Source organism: Notamacropus eugenii, chromosome 5, assembly GCF_028372415.1.
Source record: "Notamacropus eugenii isolate mMacEug1 chromosome 5, mMacEug1.pri_v2, whole genome shotgun sequence".
Lineage (NCBI taxonomy): Eukaryota > Metazoa > Chordata > Mammalia > Diprotodontia > Macropodidae > Notamacropus > Notamacropus eugenii.
In genome coordinates, this window is record NC_092876.1 from 15,915,590 (window position 1) to 15,931,172 (window position 15,583).

Sequence of the window (15,583 nt, forward strand, 5' to 3'; positions counted from 1 at the left end):
CATCAGAGAAAGACAATGAACGTTCAAATTCACGACATTGATACTTTATTAATTTTCCCACTGAAATCTTGCTACATTTCCTCTTTCTGTTGATGCTGTCATAATTGTCTCTGGAATAGGGCCAAAAAAGTAAGATAATTGTTACTTTCAATTTCACTTTATTCTGATATTTTTTGAAAGAATTCAGGACCTCACTTAGCACGGAAAGATGTGACCATGTGTGACATCATCTCTTTCTGATATAATTCAGACACTTTATTCAGTGTTCAGTCATTTTGCACAGTCGTATTTCTAGCAGGGCTAGTATTGAATGTTTTCTTCAGACAATCAGGGTTAAGTGACTTCCCCAGGATCACACACCAATCAGTGTATAAAGACAGATTGGAACTCAGATTCTTCTGGCTTCAGGGCCAGTGCTCTACCACCTGCACCACATAGCTGCCTCTAGTACTACATCATTCTTCCCTGTAACTCCATATCTTTTTCCATTTGCCCAATTTGCATGTTCTCAGTGGGAAATCATGCTGTAGTTTTGGACCACAACACCTGTGTGGTTATATCAATATTCTTTCTTCCTATATTAAATTTTAACAGCATCTCCAACTAGTACCTTGTTTGTTTTCACTATATTCCTTTCCCTAAGTCTTAACTGCTCTTTCAGAAGTTATCATTTTCTCCTTCTCTGAGTGCTTTTGATGTTGCAGTCTTTAGGAAGGTAGCTTGACATAGTGCAAACAGGAGTAGATTTGGAGTAAGAAGAACTGGATGACATATAGGTTGAATGAGGTCATATAAATCTTGCCATGCCACCTGCATTCTCACATTCACTCTTTTAAAAAATATTCATAATTTCATTACTTAAAAAAGAACAGTTCTACATAAAAATATAGTGTTGCTGTTCAGTCGTTTCTGTCATGTCTGCCCCTTTGTGATTGGTTTTGGGGTTTTCATGGTGAAGAAACTGCCGTGTTTGACATTTAGAGAATACATGCAATGTCAAGCGCTATTACATATTTTAAAAAGATAATAAGTTCAGCATGGTATTTATAAGAAACAAAAAATATATCTTAATGGGATTTTTTTCTTTATAAAATAATTAGATTCAAAAACATTGGGAAAGAATTACAATTCATAACTTATTTCCTTAAAAAAAAAAGCTTTCTTTCCATTACTATTCTTATAGCCTCTTTTATCTGCTTATTCCGTAGACTATATATGATGGGGTTCATAAAGGGAGGTATTATGGAATAGAATATTGAAAAGATTATGTCTTTAATGGATCCTGAATCTGAAGGTGGTTGTAGATACACATAAAGGCCTGAAATAAGAAACAAAGAAACCACAATGATATGGGGGACACAAGTAAAGAAGGCTTTTCTTTGGTTTGCTTTCACTGGAAATTTGAGGACAGTGGAAAATATGCTAATATAAGATGCAGTGATGAAGGTAAAGCAGCCAACCACAACTACCAGCCCAGAGCCAAGTAAAGATAATGTATTGCTGAATGTCTCTGAGCAAGAGATCTTGAGTAGAGAGGGAATATCACAGAAGAACTGGTGAATCACATTGGATTGGCAGAAAGACAATTGAAATGTGTAACCAGTATGAAACCCTGCATACAAGAGACCAGTGAACAAGCAGATAAAGGTCATCTGAATGCAGACACGAGGGCTCATGACCACTGGATATAGAAGTGGATGGAATATGGCAACATAACGATCACAAGCCATTACAGTGAGTAAAGTAAGCTCAACATATGCCATGAAAATCACCAGGAATATCTGAGCTGCACACCCAGTAACTGAGATAGCTCTGTTGTTCACCAGGTAATTGACGGATGCCTTGGGAATAGTTATTGATATGAAGCAGGCATCCACAATGGACAGATTCCTAAGGAAGAAGTACATGGGGGAGTGGAGTCTCCTGTCAATGGTGGTGATGAGGACAATGAGGAGATTCCCCAACATGGCTACTAAGTAAATGAGAAAGAAGAGCAAAGAATGTAAGATCTGCAATTCTGTGGTGTCAGAAAACCCCATAAGGAGAAATTCAGTCACAGAGTTGGTAAAATTAGACATTTTCAGAATCCAGTGAGTGACCTAATGAGCCAAAGAGAAATGAAATAATCAGTCAAGCAGTGATTATTAAGGACACATTATGTGTAAATATTAGAACATATAATTTAATTTTTTACCGTTACTGTATAAGACATGGCCCATATCATGTCCTGGCTACATAACTTTGGATAAGTCTTGTTAACTTTCAGGGAAAAACTCTTTAAGAATTATATGAGAGGTGTAGACCTGTGTTCCCCTGATCTTGTCATTTCAATTTTCTTCCATTCAGAAGTACCAGGGAAGTAAAATTAGAGACCTACCCCCCCCAACTTTGCTCTTGTCAGACACAATGACATCTATGGAAGCACATTGTCCTGATATGCTATCCCCTTATCTTTTGTGTGTACTATTTCCCTAAAGAAATATTTCAAGGTTAAAAATGCAGGATGTTGGGACAGTGGCAAGCAGGTATTTCTTGGCAACTAATTATCTATGATAACATGTATAATATTATACTAAACAGGTCCTGACATACAAGCTACATTTTTATTAAGTTACATACATATATGTACGTATGCATGCATAAATACAAACACATATTTGCCTGTATACACAGGTATGTGTTATCCTATCTTTATATATAAATACAGATTTAATTTTTATTGTGATTTTCAAATTCTCTTCCATTTTACACCCTCTACCTCACTGAGGTGACAAAAATAAAACCTATTATACGTATGTATAGTCAGGTGTAAGAAACGACCACATAAACTATCCACTAAAAAAGTTAGATAAAAAAAGGAAGAAAGAAAAGAGGAATACAGGAGAAAAGAAAGGAGGAAAAAGAGGAAGTGAGGAAGTTAGGGAAGTGAGGAAGTAGGTAGGGAGGAGATGAAGGAAGGGAAGAAAGCATGAAAGAAAGGAAGGAAGGAAGGAAAGAATGAAGGAAGGAAGAAAGGAAGGAAAAGAAAATATACTTTAATTCGTTGTACCGTTTGTCCACTACCTTTCTACCTGGAGACAAATGTTTCATGCTTCATCAGGAATCCTTTGGAATTGTGACTTCTCATTATGTTAATTAGAATTATTATCTTTTCAAGCTGATTATCATTACATTTTTATAATATAAATTATTTTATTGTTTCTGCTTACTTTGCTTGCATCATTTTACACAGATCTTCCCAAGTTCTTCTGAAAATATCCCCTTCAATTCACAGTTATGTACCATAATTTCTTAATCCATTCCTCAACTGAAGTTCATTCCCTCAGTTTTCAATTCTTTGCCACCATAGAAAAGGGTATCTTTAAGTTTATTTATGCATATTAATCCTTTCGCTCTTTATTTAATCTCTTTGGAATAAGTGGTATCATTGATTCAAAGGATATTATTTACAATTCAATTATGTATCAGTCATTCCTCCAAAATTGTTTTTCATACTAGTTGAGTTAGTTCAAAGCTCCATCAACAGTGCTCCCTCTGTTTTCCCAAAAAAGGACTATGTTTAAAAAATCTGTTTTATAAATGAATGTTCCTGGGGATGATAGTGAAGGAAATTGAAATCAATCAATGTGATATGAAAAGAAGAACGCCACTGATTAAATGTAATATGACGTATGAGAGACATTGGGTATGAGTTTTCCAGGGTTTTAAGATCAAAGTACAAGAACATAAAGACAAAAATTCCTGCAAGCACAGCATAGAACTATTTTGGAGATACATGTCATATGAATGAACCTACAACTGAGTAGCTTCAAGCTATTGGTACCTGGATTGACAAAAGGAGGTTTTTACCCCTATATCTGTGGCTTTGTTTGATGATAATGTAGTAGCTATTTGGATAATCTGTGGGGACTTCTGCTTTCCATATGAACATATTAGCAGGTGGAGCTTGATTTTATAGGAAGTTTATTAATATTTCAAACGAATGAAGGCTGAATTTTCTTTATAAATTGTATGTGTGTTTACCCATTTGTTGCACTTTCAACCAGTTATGTGGTGAGAACTAAGGCAGGGCAGTGTCAACGACTGCTGTATAATCAGCAGCCTAGCAGCCACTTAAACGAGTGGAAAAGAAGAGATATTTTTAGACATCTAAATAGAAGGAAAAAATAAGAAATTCACAAATATTTAAATTAAGTTAGGGAAATGGAAGTTCTCTGGGTTAGAAGGTAAAAGACATCACTTTTAATTGACAAAAGGTCAAAGGTTGGGGATTTCTCTTAACTCCTCTGCTTGCATTTCAAGTTCTGTGTATAGTTCTTTCTAAAAGTTTGACTTCTATATGCTCAAAATTTTCTTGCATTTGAAAGAGAAAACTTTGAAACTGCAGGTGCCTACAGAAGATTATCATTTTCTTCCTTTCGCTACTGCCCGTTAGCCTTTCTTACATAAGTAAAATCTACCAGTGATGACTTGAACAATGTTTGTACAAGAGAACTTGGTTCAATGATGGAAAAAAATAATGATATATGTGGGGAATGACACTGGCTTTCAAATTAGCAGATCTCAGTTCACATTTTAGTTTTCACTTCCAAAAATGCAAACTTGAACTAGTCACTTTTTCTAACTCTGCTTTATTTTTCATCTCAATAATGTAATTGTTTTCCTGAATGACTTCTACTATCCATTGCAGTTTTACATCTATATTAGAAACCTGTGCACCTTCACAGTCACCTGTATATGACCTGGCCCTCTGGATCCCCTCTGAATTGAGATATTTGAGTGAATTTGTTCTTCTACAGACTAAATCACTTTTAATTCTAACCATGGTTACACTTTTATTTCCTTTTCTTAAGATATGATTTTCCTTTACCAAGAAGGAATGAAATGTTAGACAAGAAGGATATGTAGAGAGATAAAGTAAGAAAGAAAGAAGAAAGAAGGACAGTATGCAATAAAAAAAAGAGAAAGCAAGCAAGCAAGGAAGGAAGGAAGGAAGGAAGGAAGGAAGGAAGAAAGAAAGAAAAAAAAGAAAGAAAGAAGGAAAGAAAGAAAAGGTAGGAAAAGAAAGACAGAAGGAAGAGAAAGAAAGAGAAGGAATGAATGAAGAGAACAATGAAAGAAAAAGAGGAAGAAAAAGGAGGGAAAGAAAAGAAGGAGGAGTAGAAAAATAAAAGGGGATTGCCAGGCCTAGAGGCCTGAGGGCTACCCGAGTCTTACCTTACCTCTATCGGAGGTCTTCAGCTGGCCAAACCGGATGCTCGTATGAGAGAAAGGACGTTCCAGAGTCGAACAAGGGTTGAGCTTTATTTCAGGGTCTGGTTACAAGTGCAGGAGAATTCTTCCTTAGGAGGGAGAGAGAAAGATCTCCCAAGAAGGCAAAGATCTTACAATAAGAGATTGGAAGTAGAAGTATAAGTGGGGAGAGAGGGGGAGGGGAGAGAAGAAAGAGGAAATGCGGAGCCTTCTGTCCACACACGTGGCCCCTCCGCCCAAGCGAGCTTTCAGGCTTTCCTGATCCTACTTAAGCTCTCCAGCCGCATAGTTTGCATCTGAATACCGTGCTGTTAGATAACAATAGTGTGCCCAGATCCGGGACAATCTCGAGGGCGGGGAGAGCTCTCTCCCATCATGTTTCTCACGGGAAGAGGCGGAAATACACGAGATAGCTCGGTTCACCTCGATTCCCAGTCGTTTCCTGGGGGGCCTGGTGAGAACTCTAAGATTTAGAAGTTCCCACCTTTACCCGCCCGAGACTGTCCACATGGAATTGAGCTTCCATCCCCAGCAGGGGATAATAAGAAAAAGCATTTCATTGAGATTTATTGTATCTTACCTGAAGCAAAATGTCTCCTTGTGTTAGTTTTTTCCAATCTCAGCTGCTGAAACATGATATCACTGAATTCCTGTGCCATGAATAAAACCTCCAGGATTCCCGCAGCTCAGGCTGGACTGGAAAAAAATTATTACGCTTCCTTTGTCTTCTGGCCACCGTAATTCTATTCTCCATGGTTAAGAACCCTGCTTTCCTTAATTTGTCCCATTATATTGTAGCTTAAATTTGACAGCTTGTTTGACAGGCTGACCCCATAGGCCAATTGCAATTTTTGCTACATATTCCCTGCATTTCCTCGGGGACTTGGTCCTTTTACTTTAGCCAAATAGAGAGGTAGAAATCATTGCCCTGAGATAAATAGCTCCAGGAAAAGACAATGTGCCAAATAAAGTCCTCTCAGGAACACTGGGATGAAGTTCAAGAAATATTAATTATTGTGCTTGTTTGTGAATATGCATTGTGGTTATAAGATTCATTATCTCTCAGTTTCCCTCAAAAGAAGCAAATAAGCCCCCTCTCACTCATTCCTGAAAAGGCAGAAGAGGAAAGATTCAAATGTCCTTAGGAGTTGTTTTCCTTGATAGCTCAGTTGATAAAAGTATTCCTTGGACATTGTTATTGATTTGACTGACATATAGGCAAGAAAGCTTGAAAATTTTGAGTAAAAGGTTTTAAAATATATTTTACTTTTTACATCACATTTACTTCCAAAGAATCTCTCATCACATTTTTTGCTTTCTTTGCAAGAGAGATACTAGTTAAGGAAAGCTACCAATATAATAATGACATCTGACAGATTAGAAAACATTTGAAACCCACAGTTCCCCATCCTTGTACAGAGAGGAAAACTGTGTGTTCTGATCTGATGGCTTTGTATTCTGTGATCTCTTACTCTCATCTACATTGATATTTTTATTTTTATCTTAGGGTAAAATATATGTATGCATTAACATAAAATTTGTTCACCAGTTTTTTTGGCTGTGATACAAAGATTTGTTAGGAATATTCTCATGTCTATGATGACTGCATTTCTGTAATTGATGTATTGGAGGTATATGCCCATTAAGGTCTCTCAGCATTAAAATTTACATACAGGCTAGTGGGTTTTTTTTTGAAGTTCTAAACTGATTTTCAAAAGATTGAATATATATGTAGCCCCACTAAAGATGAATGGATGTGTCTATCTGCCCCCCTTTCCAATACTGAATTTTTTCATACTTAACTGAATTCCATTTCAGTCTACAATCCATATGGTGGTATGTGTTACCCTGAGTAAATAATTTAAAGCTCAGTACTCTAGGAATTGAGGATTAGGGAGTGTTCAGGGAAAACTATTATCGCTGATGTGAGGGGGTGCTGAGCCCTTTTCAGGGTTTCTTTGAACCTTTAGTGTCCACCTGATCCACCTATCTCTCCCCTGTGGCTCCAAGAAGCTGCAGCATGCACAGCAACCATATCTCAGTAAACCACTTCAGCAGTAACAGAGGGGTCTCAAATTGATTGGTGAGTTAAGAAGGTGTCTACCCTGAGCATGTGGTGGAATGCGCAGATAAGAACAGATTGTACAAATGGTTAAGACAGAAGCTGAAGCACGTGTGGTGGAGCACTTCAAGGTTGGTTAGACATTGAAGACACGAAAGTCATCCACCACATTTTGAGCCATCGCCAGTCAACTTGAGACTATCCTGCCACTGGACTGTGAGGATTTTGAAAGAGTGAATGGAGCACGTGGTTTTATGCAAGTCTGCCTCATTTAAATCCAAATTTCTCACAAATGAAAAGACAATACTTATACCATTTTATAATTTTTGTCTATCCGAAAATCCTGTGACAAGTGACAAAGCAGAGGTTGGAAATGTAGTCACATAGATTGCCCAGATCACAAGGTTATCTTCTTACTGGAAGCAGCATTCTGCTGCCCCTGGGAGTCTGAGCAGCCTTTTACAGTTGCACTGCTAACATCCTGCTATGAAGGAGAAGCCTTAAAAATATTCTGCTTACCCAACACAAGCAGGTATTTCACTCTGTAGTCAGACCACACATGCAAAACCCAATGTACAAAAAATCTACAAAGACAATTCTAATCACCACTAATAAATGAAATGTTCACATACTTACACATGAAACAAAATCCAATAGACCTGAAAGCTGAATATCTTTTTTGGCTAGAGAACTCAGAAGGCACCATATCAAAAGAAAGAACTTGAATGAAATAAGGTGGCCATTTGATGAACAGTTTAGGGAGGTCAGAGCTGGATACACTTTTTTTTTTTTTTGTGGACAGGTTGCAGGAAAGAGAAAGCAATGAAGCTGGTGTAGGATTTGCAGTCCAAACCAATCTAATCAACAAGCTTATATGACTATGAAAGGGAGTGTTTGACAGGCTCATGACAATGTGATTGCCACCTACAGCAAAATATCACACCACCATCATCTATGCCCATGTTTCCACCATGACAGACACTGATGAGGTCAAAGGAAAAAAAATGAAGACCTAGAGACCCTTATCATTAATGTGCCAAAAGAGAACAAGCTTATAATTCTGAGAGAGTCTAATGCCAGATAAATTTCTCTATCAGACATGGTAGGGAATCTGTGGAATGAATGGAACTGGAAACGGCAATTGCAATAGTCATGCACTATGAAAGACATGTGCACCTCATGACTTGGGTTGTCTTCCATTTAAATAATAGCTTTTTGGATTCACATTCTGTATTGCCCAAGCAATATTTACAGCAACAAAGGTGACATGAGTATGCTGGCATATTTCTCATTTGAAACAGAATCTCCATATAAAAAGCAGAAGATAAACATTTATTCAGATAGCAGAAAGTCAAATCCCAACTTGAGAAAGCCAAATCCATCACAGTAACAGACCAATCTATATACAAAACAATGTAGAGGCCAATACAACCCTCAAGCCTTCCCCCTGTTAGGCTTCCCACAAACCTGCTACCTTTAACAAATCTCAAACAAGTTCTCTCACTCATCCTATCCAGGTGCCTCTCTAATCTTTGATTATTCTCTAACTTTTTCTCAGCCCTGCTCAAACTCTGTCTCTTCTTTTTCCACTCTTCCTGCTCCACCTGCCCTGCTCTACATCTACTTGTTCCATGTGACTTTGAATCATGTGACTCTGGCTTCCATGTGACTAAAATAGGTCACATGACCCTATTATTGGATAAGAAAGATCTATTAAGAAGCAAAATTGCATTAACAATAAGCAAAAGTGTATCATCAATACAACTTCACACCAACATTGGCATTTAATAGACTATGTGAGGATAAGGAGAAGAGACAGACAAGATGTGCAAGTGATGAAGGCAATGTGTGGTCCAGAGTTCTCTACTGATCATAGACTTATCCTCTCCAACCTAAATATTCACATTCAAAGTAGTAGTTGCCCTAAGATAAAAATGGCTAACAAAATAATTAATATCAAGAAATTTGAGCAATTCTCTGAGCAGGAACAGCTTGCTTCTAATTTGTAGGAAAAGAAGAGTCAACCCACAATTGACAACAGTGGAACAAAAAAGGGGTAGGCAATATTCAGAGTTTTGGTGTACATCACAGCATTCACTCCTGTGGGTCAGAACACCTGCAGACATCAAGACTGCTTGGACAAAAATGATGAGGAAATTTAGAAGCTGCTAAATGCAATGCAACAACTGCATATAACTTACAAGCAGGATATTTCATCTATCTCTTAGAAGGCAGCATTTAATTCCATCAAAAGTTAAGGACAAGTGAAACTTAGAGAGATGCAGAATTCTTGGCTCAATAAGAAGTTAGGAGAAATTCAGGTTTACTCTGAGAGTAACAATCCAAAGTTCTTTTATGATACCCTGGAGGCTATTTTTGGGCCAAAGATATGTGAATTTCAACTGGTTGGCTTCTTGTTGTCCTTCATTCTCAAATGACCAACATCTCATCACTCTACTAGTGTCAAGTTTTGATGTGTCCAGCTGTGGTTGATCACACAAATACATTTTTTGAATGCTCTAAAATAAGATAGTCTACATCTCTCACTAACTAACTGTGCAACCATGAATGAGTCATATAACTTCCACGTGAGCCTCTCACTTTTCACCTGTAAAATGGACTGATGGGACATTTAAGCATGGTTCTGGTGATCAATTAGGGTAATGTATGAACAGAAACTCAAAATTGTAAATATCTAGAGACAGATATTAGTTATGATTTCACAACATGATTTTTTAATTCCCATCAACATCATGGTGGTTTTACTCTGGCAAATACCAGGTTTTGAATGCCCTTCCGATATTGTATTGCTTTAGAACTGAACACAAGATCCCAGAATGGTTCTTACAAGGATTGACCACCTTCTAACTCTGATCACTATTTCTATGTTAATGAGACATAATATGATAGATAAATCAATGTGATTTTATAGCTTAAAAAAAGGTTTCTTTCAATTCACTTTTTATTTCTTTTAAGGATCTGATTCAAAGGCTCTTTGAAGTAATAGCTGATGATAAGTATGCTAATTTACTCCACTTTGTGAAGTGTTTCTATATGCCAAGTCCATTTGCATTGAATGCTGGGATGAGATGGGAAGAGCGGGAAGTGGCTCCCCAATCATTGCCTCCTAGTGGGCTCTCCAAATCTTCAGACTTGCTCCCGGGACTTGGCTCCTGAATGCTGGACCCGTATTATGTAATCCAAAAAATATAATCCAATAAACATTTATTTCTTAAGCCTACAGTGACAGACATTGTGTTAAGTGCTGGGGATACACATAATAATAGTAATAAAAATAGTTCATGCCCTCATGGAGTTTATAATCTAAAAAGAATGAAAACAGAAAGGTAGGCAGAAAACTGAGCACGGAACAGGACAGCCAGGGTTACTCAGCAGTATGAGGGGATCTTTTTCCAAGGAGTTGAAACCAGGCAAGAGAATTGATGCCAAGGGCAGTGGGCTGAGATTCCAATTTCTGCCCTCTATAAAGGAATGTATTGGGAAGAGTTTGGTATATCTTCTAGGCCACCATTAAAGGGGAGAGAAGGTGATGACAATCAAGATCTAGCTCAACAGTGGTGACATTAGAAGTGATTAGCTGAATCTGGGAAGGCCATCTTGTTGCTTTTGGAGTTGAAACTAGGCAGAGAAGTAAGTGAAAATTAGAGTTGATGCCAGATAAACATAGGTAGGGAAAAAGTCTGCAGAGGTGAACTGAAACATTCTTCTTTCCAATGCTATAAGTTTAAAAAGAAAACCTGTCTTCACCATAGCCCATAGAGCTAGACTTTAATGTTTCCCTGATCCCTTCCTATTTTTGATTCTGTGTCCCTAGGGAGGCAATGGCCAATCACACAATCATAATCAACTTCCTCCTCAGGAGCTTCCCTGATGTGTGGATCTACAGATCTTACATGCTGCATTTTTCTCCCTAATGTATCTGGCAGCCTTGATGGTGAATATGCTCATTATCCTTGTAACTACCATTGACCAACACCTTTACACTCCAATATACTTCTTCCTGGGGCATTTGTCTTTGATTGATCCATGCTATATTTTCATCATAGTACCTAAGTCCATCCTCATCTCCCTGATACAAATAAACTCCATTTCTATCCCTAAATGTGCTATCCAGGTATGTTTTTTGCTTTTATGCATCTGTGCTGAGCTGGCTCTTCTAATAGTGATGTCCTATGACACGTATGCAGCCATTAGCTGCCCTCTGTCCTATGAAACCCTCAACCTGTATGTACATGGCATCCATTTCTTTAGGATGTGAGTCTCTCAGTTATCATGTGTATAGTCAGCACTTTCCCTGTACCCTTCTATAGAGCCAATGAACTTGGCCAGTTCTTCTGTGACTTCCCTTATTTGCTCAGAATGTCTTGTTCACAATCAAATGTTGCTGAAATTTAAACAATGGCTACAAGTATGATTTTGGGTCTTAGCTGCTTTTTATATTGTTATCACATAAATCTACATCTTCCTCCCATTCTAAAGATGCCATCCAGAGAAGGCAGGTCCAAGGCATTCTTCACATGCCTGTCCCATCTCATTGTGAACTCTATATTTTCATAACTACTTTGTTACTCATGTAAAACCCATGTGTGACACCCTTTCTGTGCTTGACCTGCTGTTGTCTGTCTTCTATGTTGTGGTGTCTCCCACCCTAAAATAAGTAACTTTGATAGCAGATATATTTTGAGTTTCATTAAATAGGAAGTGGGGGGTTCTCCCAGTAAATGGGAGGACAGAGGGCATTTGAGCTTGGAGGATCAACTTTTGTAAAAGGATGTGAATGAGGAAGAGATTGGCATTCATGTGGAAGAACAAATTGGCCAATTTGTCTGGATGTAAGTTATGGGAAAGAGAGTAGTTTTATATCAGTTAGGTAAAGTAGATTGAATTCAAAATATGAATTCCTCTGAATGGGAAAAACAGGAGTGGTATTTTCCCTTACAGGCACGAAGAAGTGATCACAATTATCCTGCCTCCCCATCATTGACAGTTTTATCACCAACATCTGCAGCATCAACATTCCCACTATAAAACCCATTATTGCTACACTCAATATTAAAATTATCAACACTATCAAAAGTATCATCCCCCTCGTGATCCACTGCCATCATCTGCAATACCACCAGCACCATGATTTACCATGGCAATAGAATGTGTATTTACATCCAAGTCGTCAATGATGTTCATGGCTAACAACATACCTAGAATGCAAAAGATAATACCAAATCCATCCATATTCTTTCTTGTCTTCATTTTTTATGATTTTATGTTCACTACATCATAATTACTTTGCTTTAGTAGCTAATAAATGAGTGCATCAAAAAGCATTAAGCAAGCACCCAGCAAATATCAGGCATGATAATAAATCCTGATAATGCTAAAGTAGATGTGTGAGGTGGGTGATAGGTATTTCAGTACATGGGTTACCAGGCCAGAAGACAGAAAGACTCATTTTACAGAGTTCAGATCTGACAACTGCTAAATGTGTGACCCTGTGCAAGTCTCCTGACTTTGTCAAACTTAGTTCTTCATTTGTAAAATGTGCTGGAAAAGGAAATGAGAAATCACACCAGCAAATTTGACAAGAAAACCTCAAATGTGGTTGTCAATAGTTACACTAAAATGATTAAACAAACAACAGAAAGCCAATGCACACTCTGGCTCAAAAAAATTACCTTGTAATAAGTGATAATGTCTAAAATGGAATCTTGAAAGAGTAGTCAGGAGGGCCAGGATGGTGGAGTGAGAGGACGGACTCACCTTAGCTCTACCACAAATTCCTTCAGATACCTCTAAAAAGAGAGTCTCAACAAATTTCAGAGTGGTAGTATCCACTAGAAGACAGAGTAGGGCAGGTATCCACACCAGGAATGCTCAGATGAGGTCGAAGGGAAGTATCTGTTATACAGGGCTGGGGGAATGCAGAATGCACAGGGTGCACCAGCAGAGACCTACCATAGGAGAGCCAAACAGTAACACTGTTACTGGGCACACTGAAGCAGAAGCAGCAGTGTAGATTCTCAAACATATCAACCCAGTATAAGAGTCCAGTGGAACTGAGTGAAAGAGATGTGCAGTAATGCAGGTAGCAGCAGCAGCACCTCCTGACTTTATAAGCCCACAGATTAAATGTTTGAAAATCACCTACTTGAACTTCCAGGAGCCAAGAGGGTGCAGTGAAATGTAAGTTCTCATACACTCCCTTTGTTGACCTTGAAAAACCCAGAGAATAATTCCCCAGGAAAGATCCTGGAATGCTAGGATCAGCTGAAAATTTTAACAGTCTCCCAGTTCGAGAGGCAAGGGAGATTGTCAAGGAGAATCCCTCTTGCTGTGGCTGATGAGGACCAGTGAAAGACTGAACCTATCCCAGACAAGCACACCTCAGTGAACCAAGAGAAAATCCTGAGCCCTAGGGATGTCCTAGAGAGCCAATTAGCAGCAACATCAGGACATCAGGCATGTCTTAGCACATCCTGAGGAATCGGGAAGACACCGTTTAGACAGGAGTGTACCAGCAGCTGAGGTTGCCTGTGCAACCTCACCTGCAGAGGAGACTGCATGTGGCCAAACCAACACTCCCCCACACCTAATGCAGGGAACCCTTAGGGAAACTCAGAAAGACTTTATCTGGTCTCTGCCCTGACACATCAGCCAACTCAGCACCAGGTAAACTGCAGCATTCTAGCTTCTAGCTTAAATAGCAGAGGCTACAACACACAAAACCTCAGGTTCTCAGCAAAAGAATTGTGAGACAGAGCCCCTTGTGCCCCAGAAGCAGAGATCCACTTCAAAAGTCAGGAAAAAAGCAATGATCATGATAAAGGAGTAAGCCAGAAAAGAAAATACCATAGAATCTTACTATGTGGGCAAAGATCAAAATACTAATACAGAAGAGGTCAACATTGACACTGTATTCACATCTGAAATGTCAGAAGGGAATATAAACTGGTATCAAGCTCAAAGAGAATTCTTGGAAAAGCTGAAGAAGGATTTTAAAAGCCAGATTAGAGAGGTAGAAGAAAAATTGGCCAATGGTTTTAAAAATATGAAAAAAGAGTGCTCAAGGAAGAATTTAAAAGTAAAATTGAGCAAGTGGATAAGGAGATACAAGACCTAACTGGAAAATTTGGACAAATGAACAAAGAGATGCAAAAGTTAAGTGAAGAAAGCAATGTTTTAAAAATAAGAATTGGGTAAGTACAAGCTATTGACTATATAAGACATCAAGAATCAGTCAAACAAAATCTAAAGAATGAAAAAATGGAAGAATATGTAAAATATCTCATTGGAAAAACAAATGACGTAGAAAATAGGTCCAGGAGCAAAAATCTAAGAATTATTGCTCTCCTGGAAAGCCGTGATGAAAAAAAGATCCTGGATAATATCTTCCAAGAAATCTTTAAGGAAAATTATCCTGAGGTCATAGATGCAAAGGACAAAATAATCATTGAAAGAATCTATTGACTACCTCCCAAAAGAGATCCCAACTTGAAAAAGCCAAAGAATATTGCCAAATTCAAGGACTATTAAGTTAAGGAGACAATATTGCAAGCACCAGAAAGAAACAGTTCAAACATCGAGGTACTACAGCCAGAATCACATATGACCTTGTAGTTTCTACATGAAAACACTGAAGGGACTGGAAGATGAAACTCCATGAGGCAAAGGAGTTGGGACTGCAATCAAAAATCAATTATCCAACAAAACAGAACATAATATTTCAGGCAAAGAGGTGAACATTCAATGAAATAAGGAATTTCCAGACCTTTCTGATGAAAAGAAAAGAGATCAAGAGAAAATGTAATCTTCAAATGCAAGTCTCAAGAGATGCACAAAAAGGTAAACAGGGAGAAAATCTGTTATTCAATATGGGCAAACTGTTTATATTCCTATAAGGAAGGATGATGCTTGCTAATCTTGAGAATTGTATATGTATTATGACATTTAAAAGGAATATACAAAGGCAGAGGGAGTGAGTATAAATTAATTGATGTAATGATTAAAAATGTGACTTAAGGATGAAAGGGATTGTAGCAGGAGACGTGAAAAGGAGGAGACTGAAAAATGTAAATTGCATCACAATAAGAGGCAAAAACTATATTATAGCAGAGGGAAAGAGGTGAGGAGATGAGCACTGTTTGAGATTTACTCTCATCCAATTTGGTTCAAGGAGGGAACAAAAAAATGAGTTAAGTACAGAAATCTAACTTGCCCTAGAGGTATTGAGAGGGCAAAGGGGAATTAAAA

General features: G+C 38.0%; 1 protein-coding gene across 1 annotated transcript; it reads right to left on the minus strand.

The window, feature by feature from the left end:
- Positions 1-1,136: 1,136 nt before the first annotated feature.
- Positions 1,137-3,090, minus strand: LOC140508493 (olfactory receptor 14C36-like). The gene is made up of 2 exons (XM_072616449.1): positions 3,064-3,090; positions 1,137-2,099 (listed from the first exon to the last, which is right to left on the minus strand). Exons 1-2 carry the CDS (start codon positions 3,088-3,090, stop codon positions 1,137-1,139), a joined length of 990 nt encoding a protein of 329 aa, XP_072472550.1.
- Positions 3,091-15,583: the final 12,493 nt, after the last annotated feature.

Coding starts and splice junctions, on each gene's coding strand:
- LOC140508493 (XM_072616449.1), bottom strand. CDS start 3,090: ATGAAACATTTGTCTCCAGGTAGAAAG. Junction 2,100..3,063: donor ATTTGTCTCCAGGTAGAAAG/GTAGTGGACAAA, acceptor TTGGCTCATTAG/GTCACTCACTGGATTCTGAA.